At 31.6% G+C, this 14,812-nt stretch overlaps 1 protein-coding gene across 3 annotated transcripts in view; it reads right to left on the bottom strand.

Annotated features, from left to right (window-relative positions):
* Positions 1-13,225, bottom strand: part of LOC132723109 (rho-associated protein kinase 2-like) — a 55,523-nt gene extending 42,298 nt beyond the window's left edge. For all 3 annotated transcript variants that reach the window (XM_060707774.1, XM_060707776.1, XM_060707773.1), the window contains exons 1-2: positions 13,164-13,225; positions 10,931-11,049 (exon numbers count right to left, since the gene is read on the bottom strand). In XM_060707774.1, the coding sequence (XP_060563757.1) occupies positions 10,931-11,023 (93 nt within the window). In that variant the 5' untranslated portion in view covers positions 11,024-11,049; positions 13,164-13,225. The remainder of the gene's footprint in view (positions 1-10,930; positions 11,050-13,163) is intronic.
* Between the last annotated feature and the right edge of the window lie 1,587 nt (positions 13,226-14,812).

Consider the following 14,812-nt stretch of genomic DNA (forward strand, 5'->3'; position numbering starts at 1 on the left):
TAAGTGTCCAAAATGCAAATTTATTACAAAAAACATAATTATACCTATTTTTTGAAAAGCAAAGAATTATGATATTCTGTATTGAATTGTATAAATCCTTTAAAATAATCATACACTATTACCAACAAAAGCTCATTAACCATTGATAATTAATTCTGAAGTCATGTTGCATGAGAATTTACTGTATACAATTAACATTTCTGTAATATCAAATACCAGTTTCAATTGATTTTGAAATTCTTATAATTGATATAAAAATACCTTTCAAAGCCAAAATTCAATGACAAATAATAATGAAGTAACTAGCAGATTGTCACAACCATTTTACATGTAAAATCGGAATAAATGGTCTTATATTCATTATAAATCTTCTTATGAATGAATTTTATAGGTAATATAACCTGGTTTCGATTAGCCTAGGTACAAAAAGTTGCAAGTTTTTATGTCAGGCACAAGTTTTTATGTTAGATGTATTGTGGCTATTTATACAATCATAAACATTAGGTAGATCAAGACGGGGTAAAAAAGATACATCCATCAGTTTACACGTGTTTTTGTAATTACAGGTATAAAATATAACCGGCAAAACAGGTAAATATAGAAACGACAACAATAAAATAGCACTGCACTTGAAATTGTGGAAATATAAGTAACACAAAAAACTGATAAAACTGAGATTTATTATATGGCAATACAAAAACAAACTGACATTTCATTAGTATATTGTGCACAGGAATTTAAATATATGCAAAGAATTTGTTGAAGATTCTGTATTCTGTGCATTCAACAGTCATTATTTCATCAAATAATTTAACAAAATATCAATAACGTGAAATTAATATAATTTTAATTGATATGTAAGTTTAAAGAGTTAATAGACTAAGTGAAATGTTTTTGCTTTTGTTTTTTGTTGGGTTTAACAATACTGCTACTGTCAATAAAATAGAGGCCATGGTATCTTCATAACAGTCTTAAATTCTCTTATATCTTTCATTTACATAATGTTTGTGCTCTAAAATATATAATTAAATGAATTGAATTTAATTGCAAATTTGAACACTTTCTTAATGAAGATGTACACAAGACCTAACATAAAAGTTCCTTCAAAATTTTTTTTATTTGTTGTTATAATTCTGTTGTGAACACTAACATTTCAAAATACTACAACTCTGGTGTACTGATAACAATATACCTGGGTGCATACTTTAAAATCACTGTTCCTCTTACTAAAAACCAATAAATTGTTCTATGAATGAAATAGAAAGATAAAAATTTTATACCCAGTAGATTAAGTCCAGATTACAGCATAGTTCTTAAACAAATTAGTGATAAAACAAGGAACATAAAAATATCCCCATTAAACAGTGAACATTTCCCTCGCTAACCTTACACCTGATAATTTCTCCATGTGTAAACTTTTAATTTAGGCCAGCCTGACATGTATTTTTGCCAGTAAGGGACATCTAAATACAAACAGTGCCTTTACTATGTGAGCAATATTTTTCTTCGGAAACTTAGGAAGCCACCCTTTAACTTACATATGCCAAGGTCAATTGATCCTGAAAAGGTCAATTAATCAACACAAATTTGAAGTACACATCGCTTGTGTAATAAATTATACGATAATTACATTTCTTTTTTTGAATTTTCACAACTCTATTTTATGAAGTCAATGCATGATATAAAATTACTGTATACAAGAATGTTTTCTTCAGTCAAAACATTTTTGTCATTTTATATCGCAAATGAGTTGATAGCAAGTCACTGCACAAAGAAAAACTAGCGTACATAATTCAAGAGTGTAGATTTTACCGGCGGGGTTTTTCTTTTCTTTCTTGAACCACTTTTCTTGAATATTTGTGATTCAATGACATTAATTCAGAAAATTTCAAAAATTTACACAGCAATTTTTCAGGGATCCCAACGGAATCCCCAGCTAGGAATCACAGGGATTCCTCCCGACTTTTTGGGATCCTCGGAATCCCGGGACCCCGTAAGTGTCGAACCCTGAATTAATATTCATACATTCACAAAAATATTTTTTGAATATTGTACATTGTTTGAAATCTTTTTCTAGCCAATTTAAAAGCAATATGGAAAATGGTAAGGTGGAAAACTTTAACCCACACAAATATAATTCATATGGTTATGGGAAGTTGTTGCACTGTTTTGCGTACTTGCATGTTCAAATAAGGTGACATGATTTATGAAATTAAGTGTCCAAAATGCAAATTTATTACAAAAAACATAATTATACCTATTTTTTGAAAAGCAAAGAATTATGATATTCTGTATTGAATTGTATAAATCCTTTAAGATAATCATACACTATTACCAACAAAAGCTCATTAACAATTGATAATAAATTCTAAAGTCATGTTGCATGAGAATTTCCTGTATTACAATTTGCATTTCTGTAATATCAAATACCAGTTTCAATTGATTTTGAAATTCTTATAATTGATATAAAAATACCTTTCAAAGCCAAAATTCAATGACAAATAATAATGAAGTAACTAGCAGATTGTCACAACCATTTTACATGTAAAATCGGAATAAATGGTCTTATATTCATTATAAATCTTCTTATGAATGAATTTTATAGGTAATATACCTGGTTTCGATTAGCCTAGGTACAAAAAGTTGCAAGTTTTTATGTCAGGCACAAGTTTTTATGTTAGATGTATTGTGGCTATTTATACAATCATAAACATTAGGTAGATCAAGACGGGGTAAAAAAGATACATCCATCAGTTTACACGTGTTTTTGTAATTACAGGTATAAATATATAACCGGCAAACAGGTAAATATAGAAACGACAACAATAAAATAGCACTGCACTTGAAATTGTGGAAATATAAGTAACACAAAAACTGATAAACTGAGATTTATTATAGGCAATACAAAAACAAACTGACATTTCATTAGTATATTGTGCACAGGAATTTAAATATATGCAAAGAATTTGTGAAGATTCTGTATTCTGTGCATTCAACAGTCATTATTTCATCAAATAATTTAACAAAATATCAATAACGTGAAATTAATATAATTTTAATTGATATGTAAGTTTAAAGAGTTAATAGACTAAGTGAAATGTTTTTGCTTTTGTTTTTGTTGGGTTTAACAATACTGCTACTGTCAATAAAATAGAGGCCATGGTATCTCCATAACAGTCTTAATTCTCTTATATCTTTCATTTACATAATGTTTGTGCTCTAAATATATAATTAAATGATATTGAATTTAATTGCAATTTGAACACTTTCTTAATGAAGATGTACACTAGACCTAACGTAAAAGTTCCTTCAAATTTTTTTTTATTTGTTGTTATAATTCTGTTGTGAACACTAACATTTCAAATACTACAACTCTGGTGTACTGATAACAATATACCTGGGTGCATACTTTAAAATCACTGTTCCTCTTACTAAAACCAATAAATTGTTCTATGAATGAAATAGAAAGATAAAAATTTTATACCCAGTAGATTAAGTCCAGATTACAGCATAGTTCTTAAATCAAATTAGTGATAAATCAGGGCAGGAACATAAAAATATCCCCATTAAACAGTGAACATTTCCCTCGCTAACCTTACACCTGCCACATTAAAACACTGTAATGTAACATCTTATTTCTCCATGTGTAAACTTTTAATTTAGGCCAGCCTGACATGTATTTTTGCCAGAGTTATGTTTTAAGTAAGGGACATCTAAATACAAACAGTGCAGGTGATTTTCTGACTTTACTATGTGAGCAATGTTTTTCTTCTGTAGAAACTTAGGAAGCCACCCTTTAACTTACAAATATTTAAGATAATTATTATGCTTTCATTATATTACCAGGGTCAATTTGATCCTGAAAAGGTCAGTGGACCCTTATTAACCATTTGCCTGCTCCTAGCAACTGATTCTTACTCATGTGACCAGTGAATACCAAGATGGCATGCATTGTTTGCTATTCAGTCAGTACATAATCATATGTTGAAAATTTCACTAAAAATGCTGAATGGTTTTGTCCAGATTGAAAGATGGACAAGCCTATTTATGACCTTAAGTGTGGTTAGGGTTAAACATGAAATACAACTTGGGTAGAGTTACCCATCTTTCCTAATGCTGAGTCCTAACAAGCAACAGTAAGATTCAATTTGCAGAAATCAAGGTCAACTGATAAGACTACGAGTTTTTTCCCCAGTTAATTGACAATTACATTGTATTTTTAACTACAAAGACAAAGTTAATTATCTATCAACATGTTTATCTCAATTAACTATGTTTTTTTTCCTCTCTAAAAGATAATTTCATCTGATTACAAATGTATATTTCTTCATGGTGGTACCTCCAGATGTTCATCACTAAACAGATGGCAAACTTTGTTTAATTAATCAGAAAATTCTTAAATCAATATCTTTTTTGTGTCTTATATATGACAAACATGTATAACTTTATATTTACTTTTCAAAATTTATATCAACATTTGGAAAAAACATATACAAAAAGGTTCAAGGAAAACACAAGGCACTTATTTGAACCAGATAAATGCTCTCTGACAGACAGACAGACAGACACACACACACATATAATCAAAAGTACAACAGATGACTTCATATATTGACTGGGCAAAGATAATGGTATGAAAATGTACATAAATGGCAGTAAATTCCTTTCATCACTGTAATTTTATCTTTAATTGACAACCCAAAAGACTGTTTGATTTAGTTTATTGTCTTTTTAATGACCTTTTGTCAATAGATCTGACCTTTAACACAATCAGAAACAGCTCTTTAATGTATACCCCATCATGACACACATCACATCTTAAAATACCACTTTAAAAGCTATTTCTACTTGATAACAATTACACCATATGATATTATTTTGCTTGAAGATATTTTGGGTTTCATGCTTATAACTGTAAGACTTTATTGACCCTTTTCTATTTGAGTAAAGAATTTGCCCTGCTTCAAATGAGTTTGCGTTAATTCAGGAAATAACTAAGATGTCAAAATTTCAGTTAACAGTATCAAGCAAGATGACCTGGCAAAGTACTTTATTATCACATTGTACTTATAGCACAAAAGGTTTATATGAACAAATTTCAGTTTTCTGGTATTTGTTGACTGATAAAAATTGTTCAGCATTTTTCAGTAGTCATGGTATAACATCTTTACAAATTACTATTTAGTTTCTAAGTAACTGGACACACAGATACACACAAGATAGTAAAAGATTTTTGACCAAAATCTCCCTAACATCTTTCAAGTAACAGACTGAGCTTAGTACAGAGTGACATATATGATACTGTAGCAAAAATACCAACACCCAGTTACTGACTACATTAAATAAGGGATGCATTCAGGTTTCAGTGTGCATTACCATAATTATTCATGAAATTTCAAGTTTTTTTTTTTAATTTACAAACAAGAATTCCCGAAATAATTCACAACAATGTCAATAATTCTATAAATAGTCTGAATTAATGATTAATTATCCATCGTCCACTGTCCGGCTATATTCAACCCTGTATGACAAAATGGCGTCGATAAAGATGCCAAACCTGGCTTTCCAAATCTCTTCAGACGTGCTCGTGCAAAGGCACAACGGCGCAATTAGTCTCAATACCAGAGTGAAATTGGTTCCTGTCGTTTATAATTCTGGAGGTAGCAGCTAAAACCGTTTATTGTTATTTCCAAGAGAACTGAGCCATGGAGTAAATTTTCGTAAATTCCTCTACCACCAAACTAACGAAAAATAAATGCTTCAGAAGATTCACTGAAAAAATTTAACTATTAACTTAACATGATCAGGCACGATGCTAATATTTTCGGAAAAAAGAAAAGGATAAAAAGAATAGACCTGAGACAAAATTTAATGAAAAATAGAAGCAAGACAGTGAATCGTTGGTGTATGATAGGCAGGAGATGAAAATGCGCTGTAAGGAATGTGCCGATTTTTACAGCGAAAAAATTAAAAACGAAAAGTGTCTTAGAAATACAAACACAAGTTAATCTTTGATTTTTATCAATTTTATTTGGTCCGACAGATTTCTTTTCGGTCCGTCAGATTTTCATGGTTTGTCAGACCGAATGTCTGACAGTTTTTTTCAACTTTCGGGAAGTCTGAACAAGTTTATCACTTTGTGCAACAAATTATTATAACTATGTTAATAATTCTAATAGTAAAGAAATTAAATGAATTGACAATCATACATGAATCCACATAAATAGAAAGAGAAATACCCCATATGTTAACCCTGACCTGACAGAATAATAGGAAATAAACAGATATATCAGATGCCCTGTAGACCTAGAGTCTGTATCAATATGTTTAAACAATGTTGCTGTATCAAACATAAGCTGCATTAGTCTCCATACCCAGGAGAAAATCATGAAAAAGACCTCTCTCTCTATTCTATTCTATTGTTTATAATTTCTGGGGAGAAGCCAGTTAATAAATCTCCTTTAATTATTTTTCCAAGGAAAACAGGCAGCATAGTGAGTTATAATTATTCTAATGTAACTTGCAGAAACAATAAAAGCTGAACCTAAAACTCATTATACGAATCAAAACATAATAATGCTGCAAAAATTCTACAAGCAAACAAATTAACTACTTCAAATCTTTACATGTCATCAGGCAGCACCATTTCTAAAGAAATTTTAAAACTGAGAAACAAAAATCTCAAACTGTCTGGTAAGTTAATTCTATGCAGTTGGAAAATCAGCAGCATAATTATGGAATGAAAACTTTTAATATTTTAGGGACAAATAAATTGGTCAAGATTTATATATTAATAGTCGGGCTGTTCCATAACTTATGAAATGTCTGCATTTTACTAGGTATCCCAAACAGCAATGAAAACCAGCACAATATTTGAGTATTTTATGGCTACGGCAAAAATGACACTGGATTATTCATTCAACTAATACAGATGATTAGCAATGTTAAGATTATTCATATTGAATATGATTAATGAAATGATTTTCTATCATGACAAAAGCAAAACTGCATCTCTATTCATGCATGCATTTCATAATAAAATTTGTGTGACAGTAATGAGTTTATCTGTACTTAGGTTATATATATTTAAATACATAGACCAAGTAATTGAGAACTACTTGAAGATATAACATTATTTTGAACTCAAAACCTGCTGCATTAAAATGGCCTCTTTTGACCAGCAAAGAAACCAAAAAAGGTGAAAGGTTACACATGTGATTATCTCGTAACAATAAACATGAGACAATCAGCAAACGCTGCAATAACAGAATGTCTGACTCATCCCAATTAGTACTTGTCATTCAAGATGTACTTTAACTCTCACTGCACTTTATACCTTAAACAGATTTGTATACCTTTCAATCTGGACAAAAAACCATGAATTCAACATTTGTAGGGAAATTTTTTCAAAATATATACTGACTGAATAGGGAATAGTGCAGACATTAACAACATAAAATTATCAAATAATTTTTCAGCCTTTTAAAAAATCTTAGCATATTTCTGCATTTCATTCTCTTGAACAGTGAAATATTATTCAATGCTAGACACCATCATTTAGTTTCTACATCACTATAATGAAGTTGTAGCATTTTAGCTTACAGTGAAATTCTGGAATTTAAGTTTTCCTAGTAAAAAAACTTATTACAGATCAGTTTCAAAACAAAACATGTATTTTTCTACCGATTTCTGCAATACAAATGAAATGAGGTTAAAATGGACCTAGCCGTATACATACATGTTTAACTATCTCACATATTGATGATCAGAAATTTTCATGTTACTTTGAGTTTGTATTTGGCAATCTCAAAGGTGAAATTAAATTTCTAAATAAGAATAAGAAATAACTAGATGCACTTAAGTAAAACAATTTTTGCAGGCATCATCAACAACAATAATTGATACTACATTTTTGTTATATACAGTACACATTTACTTTGGCTCAGTGGTCTATAGCAATGTGCTTACTTGTTTGTACACCAAAGGTTGTCAGTTTGATTTCCAAAAACCAGCAGGTTTTTTTTTCTGATGCATTTGTATAGATCTTTGTATCTGTTACTTAGATTTTTTTTAAGTTAATAATGGATGTTTCAAATAGTAATGATTTTTTGAAAATCATGAATTCTTCTCTTGTTTTCAACTTACAGATCTCAACAATATTTATACATGAAAGCTGATATTCCAGGTACATGTACATGTAACTTAATTAATACTTCTACACCTTGTGACAGAGTAGTGTGATATTGCTGCCAACCATAATTATATAAAGCATTATAATACATTGTTCACATCCTTTGATCTCATCAGCATTTCATAATTATGAATAAATGATACACAAAAGTATCTCAAGTCTTATTATTTACAAATAAATCTGTAATGCTAACTAGTTTCCCATTAATGTATTTTCTAGCATAGGATTTTTTTTTCTTGTTCAGAAAACAGCATAAAATGAAAATTTTACACAAGTGAACAATTTTATTATTGGTGCAACAACTGTAACATAGTAATAAAGCATAAGGAATCTTAAAATTTTAATCAATAGTTTATATTTAACTTATAATAAAGGGCCTGTAAAATACTAGAGCTGTTCTAAGACAGTACCCTTGACTGTTATAAGTAGTTGATAGTGGAATTATTATCCAATAAGAACAAGTTCTTAAAAGGTAATACTAAAGAAAAGGTGAATGGTCTTTAAAAACTATCCTTGAAAGTGAAAAATGAACAGAGCTATGTACTGAATAAGCCAATATTTTTGACAAGAGTTGTGATTTGTGAAGTGGAATTTAAAGTAAAAAGTCAAAGTTTAATAGCAATACCTCAAAAGATATAGAAAAGAAATAGAGCAGTATGAAAAGAAAACAACCAAAAACTGGTGTGGTCCAGCTTAAATGTAACATTCTGACTTTCAAATAAATAACCTTTATATTTATTATTACCTAATACATTTTCTGCAAAATAAGTCCTGAACTTTAGAGGCTTACTTTCTTCATCACATTATCAATTGACCAATTCTTTCAATTAGTGTGTACAAAGCCTGTTTTTCTGTAATATCACAATCAAGTCCCAACATTTAAAGACCAATAGCACACTTGTTTTTATGCAAGTATCTTATGCTTTGCATAAATCTATTAAGTCATCAGAACGATAAAACAATACAAGAGTATAAGACAAAATTCCATAATTCAAATGTTTGCCAAAATATTAAATTGATAGTGTTAAACAAATATAAATAATAATATACAGAAGACGCAAATCTGTAATCTTCCATACATAGACACACAAGATAAACGATAAACATAGATACATAGGATAAACTTAGACACACAGGTTACAATTAGACATGCAGGGTAAAATTAAACAAAGGATAAACATAGATACAAATGATGACACACAGGATTAACTTAAACACAAAGGATAACTAGGCCAAAAGGATAAACATATTAAACACAGGATAAACTTACAAACAAATGATAACATTAAGACATACAGGAGACACATAGGATAAACTTCGAACAAAGGAAAAACTAAGACACACACAATAAATTTAGACACAAAGGATAAAGTTAGACAAAAAGAATCAACTTAGACACACAGGATAAACTAGAGGATGCTTTTGTAAAAAAGCGCATGTCTCCCCCACTGCTGAGAATAACTGTGAATGGAAACAGGAATGGAAATGGAGATAAGATAATGTAAATACCCGGTAGTCACTTCAATGAAGGCTGTCTATGGATGGTTTCTATTGTTAAGGTTGTATGAGAAGATGCTTCCTAAACTGTTTGTTTTTAACCAGGTATTCAATTTTGAAAATCCTGGTTATTCAATCAGCGTTTGGCAGGCGGGCGTCAAACGAGATTGCACTTGATGGTCATATTAAAAGAGGGATCATCTGCTCAATAAGACCAATCATCCTATGAAGTTTGAGGGTTGTAGGTCTAAAGGAACTCTAGTTATCATCCGGAAAGGAGAAATTAACCAACGGTCGCTGTGACCTTGACCTTTGACCTACTGACCATTAAAACAATAGGGATCATTTGATTAATAAGACCAATCATCCTATGAAGTTTGAGGGTTGTAGGTCAAAAGGAACTCTAGTTATCATCCGGAAATGAGAAATTGACCAACGGTCACTGTGACCTTGACCTTTGACCTACTGACCCCAAAAACAAATAGGGATCATATGCTCTATAAGACCAATCATCCTATGAAGTTTGAGGGCTGTAGGTCAAAAGGAACTCTAGTTATCATCCGGAAACGAGAAATTGACCAACGGTCACTGTGACCTTGACCTTTGAACTACTGACCCCAAAAACAATAGGGATCATCTGCTCAATAAGACCAATCATCCTATGAAGTTTGAGGTCTGTAGGTCTAAAGGAACTCTAGTTATCATCCGGAAACGAGAAATTGACCAACGGTCAGTGTGACCTTGACCTTTGACCTACTGACCCCAAAAACAATAGGGATCATCAGCTCTATAAGACCAATCATCCTATGAAGTTTGAGGGCTGTAGGTCAAAAGGAACTCTAGTTATCATCCGGAAACGAGAAATTGACCAACGGTCACTGTGACCTTGACCTTTGAACTACTGACCCCAAAAACAATAGGGATCATCTGCTCAATAAGACCATTCATCCTATGAAGTTTGAGAGCTGTAGGTCAAAAGGAACTCTAGTTATCGTCCGGAAACGAAGAATGGACGGACGGACGGACTGACGGACGGACGGACTGACGGACTGACGGACGGACGGACTGACGGACGGACGGACAGGGCAAAAACAATATGTCTCCCCCCGAGGTGGGGGAGACATAATTAAGACATGAAGAATAAACTTAGAACACAATGGAAAAACTTAGACACATAGAATAAACTTAGACACAATGATAATTTAGGCACACAGGATAAACTTACAAAATAATAAAACTTACCAGTAAGCTGTCTATGTTTAGTTCTGAATTCGGATTTCGTAGCCTATCCTCTATCACTTTCAGCCGTTGGTGTGACGGCGGTATATGACTCATATTGATGCTGTCAAGTTACTTGAAGTCTGAAACAAATGAAATACAACAAATTGTAGAGGAATCAGTGGATATTGTCATTAATAACTGACTAATCAAAAGTTCAAAACTACAGATGTTGAATAAAATTTCTTATTGTAATGAAAAAGATTTACATATTTACTAATGTATACAGATATGTTTCAAGTCTTATGACTAACAAATTGACAAAAGATAAAACAGAAACTGGAGCTGAACACATTTCTTCAGTACAGTAATAATGAAATTTCAGAACATGCACCAATTTGTACAAAGCAAGTATACTTTCTTGATCATTAAGAAGTCAAGCCATAATGGAAAGATATATCTACCTATAATGTAATAGCTTGGATGGTTTTCTTAACCTTAATATTACACACAAAACTCAAAATGCTGAGTCATTGATGATATGTGGACTGGTACATAAAGTTTTATTTTCAGAGAAACCATGAATGTGTTACAATTGTTGGCGACAACTTTGAGAATATCACTATTTGGTTAATAAGAAATCAGTCAATAATGTCAATAATCATGGACAAACAAGACCCAATACTGTTTATGTGTCTGTGAATTTACAAAAAAAGGCAATCCCTATGTTGGTGTATTTAACATCAAGACCATAAAACCCCTTGTAAAAATCTCCGGAAAGAATGACAAAGTCACATATTGTAGCCTTTGTGCAATAACTGGTTAACTCCTATTAAATTTGGATGGACTTAACCTGTTACTTCTGTGACCGTTCTGAACTGTTCACTATTTAGGGGAGAAGATGTATAAGCAGCCGGATAGCTCAGAGCCACGGTACGGTATTCTGAGGGTCCTGGGTTCGAGTTCTGTCGGGATGCACATTTTTCTCACCCTGTGACATTTGGCGCCCAACGGGGGACCGTGACTGAATATAGCTCAGATTTTAATTCACATTGCTCTGAAGCTCTGTGAAATTTTGAGGGAAGTATGTCACGGTTCAGAACTGTTCACCATTTAGGGGAGAAGATGTGTAGGTGGCCAGATAGCTCAGTTTGTAGAGCTGCAGTACAGTTTTCAGAGGGTCCCTGGTTCGAGTCCTGGTCAGGCTGCACATTTTTCTCATCCTGTGACACTTCATTCCCTGAAGGTGTCAATATGCTAATTATAAGTTTAATACAAATTCACTGTGCACTTTTAACTTGAGCATGATGTTTTTTTTTATATATACAACAATCTTTTTTTAATAGGTTAATGTGTGAACATGTCTTTGGCCCTCTCTTTGTGTGGCATCACCATGCACTAACAATTATTGATGTTCCTGTCCACACTTATGTCATCATGATCTTTCTGATATGTTTAAACCAATTAGCACTCTGTATTACTGACATATTAATGTTGTATTACTGACGTACTTAGCGTTTCCTATATGCAAAGATCGAAAATTCCTCTTGTTGCTTGTAATTACGAGTAGAATTTAAAGGCAAGTAGAAAAATGTTGCCTGTATATGTCTGCATTGAATTTCATTGATGAATTTAAAAATTAATATTTTGTTTGAAGCAGAACAATCTCAATCACAACTAAACAATTCATGATTTTTGAATGAGATCAATTAATTAATTATTCCAATGTATGCATAATTAGAGCATGTCAGTATACAGAGTTTGAGTTGTTTTTTTTTTCATAAGCAACACAAATATTTTTTGACATGCACTTTTTTATATCTTGACACACATCCTAGAAATGGCCTGCTTTGATAGGTATCAAAACAAAACAAATAATTATTGCAATGACTTTCACTTTCTAAAAAGCAATTCTGAACAATTCAAATGGACTAAATTTTAGTAAAATATGAGACAACATGACAAATATGTAAATAACTATTTTCCTTACACATATTTGTTACATATATCTACGTAGGAAATAAATGTATACTCAGAAAGCGTAGACGGTTGATATTGGGTCACTCGACCGTTTTGAACAACAAATGGCGGAAATTGTTTTGCTTTTAACTCGAACATTAGAAAGTTTTTGTTTATTTTACACATTTAACACCTAGCAGGATGAAGAAAAAAGAGGCTGTAAGTTACGATAAATTCAGGGTAAAAAGATGACCAATTTAAAATAAATGTTATGCTAGTTCTTTAGTGAAATACCTACATATTTCGCATATTTGCTGTTCACAAATCTCGGGTGTGACGTAAAAATTAACGGGAGATAACTATACAATATCAAGTGGAAAAGATAAAACGCTAACGAATTGATTTTGAGATGTTCTTATCATCGACATCCATCCATCGATTAACAGCTTCGAATTTTAGTTCAGGCTAATCAAATACACTGTGTGTATTATTTGTGTCTTGGGAATTACCTTAACGGCTACTAAAATTTCTTAAGATTTGTTTATCTTTTTTTCTCACTGTAATCATGTGGCAAATTGTGGCAAGGGGAAATCCTGAATTGATCATTATGATTATCAATTATATACAGAGCTCTATGATCTATCAATTTTTCTTGTAATCTAAACCAATACGCATACATTTGACAGTGTTAATACCTATATGCGAAGTATGACAAAAATCATTGCTATAACTTAAATCAAAGACCTATATTAGGATACATATTTCCACAGATATATAGCTCTGTGATAGTTCCGAGATCATGATATTATATTATGAGGTTAAGTTATATATTGTTGAGTACAATACTGAATTGTAATGGACAGGTACACAACTGTCAAATCTATATTGGACAAGGTACTAGCTGAGTCTGATATAGGATTTTCACTTGATTAAGAGTCCCATAGAATCTCATGACAGAACTTTATACTTTAAGTACAATAAGGAATTGATATATAAAAAAAATGTAACCTTGTACCTTAAAAATGAAACTGAGGCCAGATAGTGTATGATATATAGTTGATATAGTTTATACTCTGAAAATTAGGCTATATGGGGTATGTTATGCATTTGATATGGATTTTTTGGACATTGAAAATGGAAATAAGGCTGGCAAATTGATAGACTGGATCAGATAATGATTTCTATTGAAACATCACATGGCTTGAACACTGAAATTTTATTGGTTTCTTTTTATAAGGTGTGAAATAAATATTCAGTTTTTGAAATTTTCCTTGCTCTGATCATGATTGAGGGATTCAGTGGTTACTTACTGTAACAGTTTTATGGCTGTTTCCTTAGTAACTCAGAATACTACTTAATGTTCTATGATGTACGCTTGCAAATTACAATGACTATGATATTCAGCACATTAAATGCTTGATACTTATCAGACATCTTTTGTGACTTTATTCAAATTGTCATTCAAATAATTATATAAAAAGAGCCCATTTACCTGCTGGTCAGTTTTGTTTGAAAATCAAATGAAAACAAGCAAATTCGTTGAATTTATATCCCCCGCCGAGTACAGGTTATTATTAACACAACAACTGAAGACATAAGGCTTTATTTATATATTAATCATGGCATAAACTGTAATATTCTTTGAACTTGAAGCCTTGTACCTTCAAACAAGAAGAAGTTTTCACTATATACATATAAGGTAAATCTATGACCCCCTGGAGTGGGGCCAATTTTGACCCCAGGGCTAAAATTTGAACAATTTTGGTAGAGGACCTATAGGTTATATCATATACCAAATATAAAAGCTCTAGGCCTTGTACTTTCAGACAAGATTTTTTAATTTTGCATTTTTGAAACTCCTTTTCTGGCCCTGTGACCTACTTATGCAACAGACCGGAACCATTTGATCAACTTTTGCAGGGGACCACCCTAGGATCATTCCTATAA

This window comes from Ruditapes philippinarum, unplaced genomic scaffold (assembly GCF_026571515.1).
Source record: "Ruditapes philippinarum isolate M1 unplaced genomic scaffold, ASM2657151v2 ctg1748_1_1_1_1, whole genome shotgun sequence".
In the NCBI taxonomy this organism is placed as follows: Eukaryota; Metazoa; Mollusca; class Bivalvia; order Venerida; family Veneridae; genus Ruditapes; species Ruditapes philippinarum.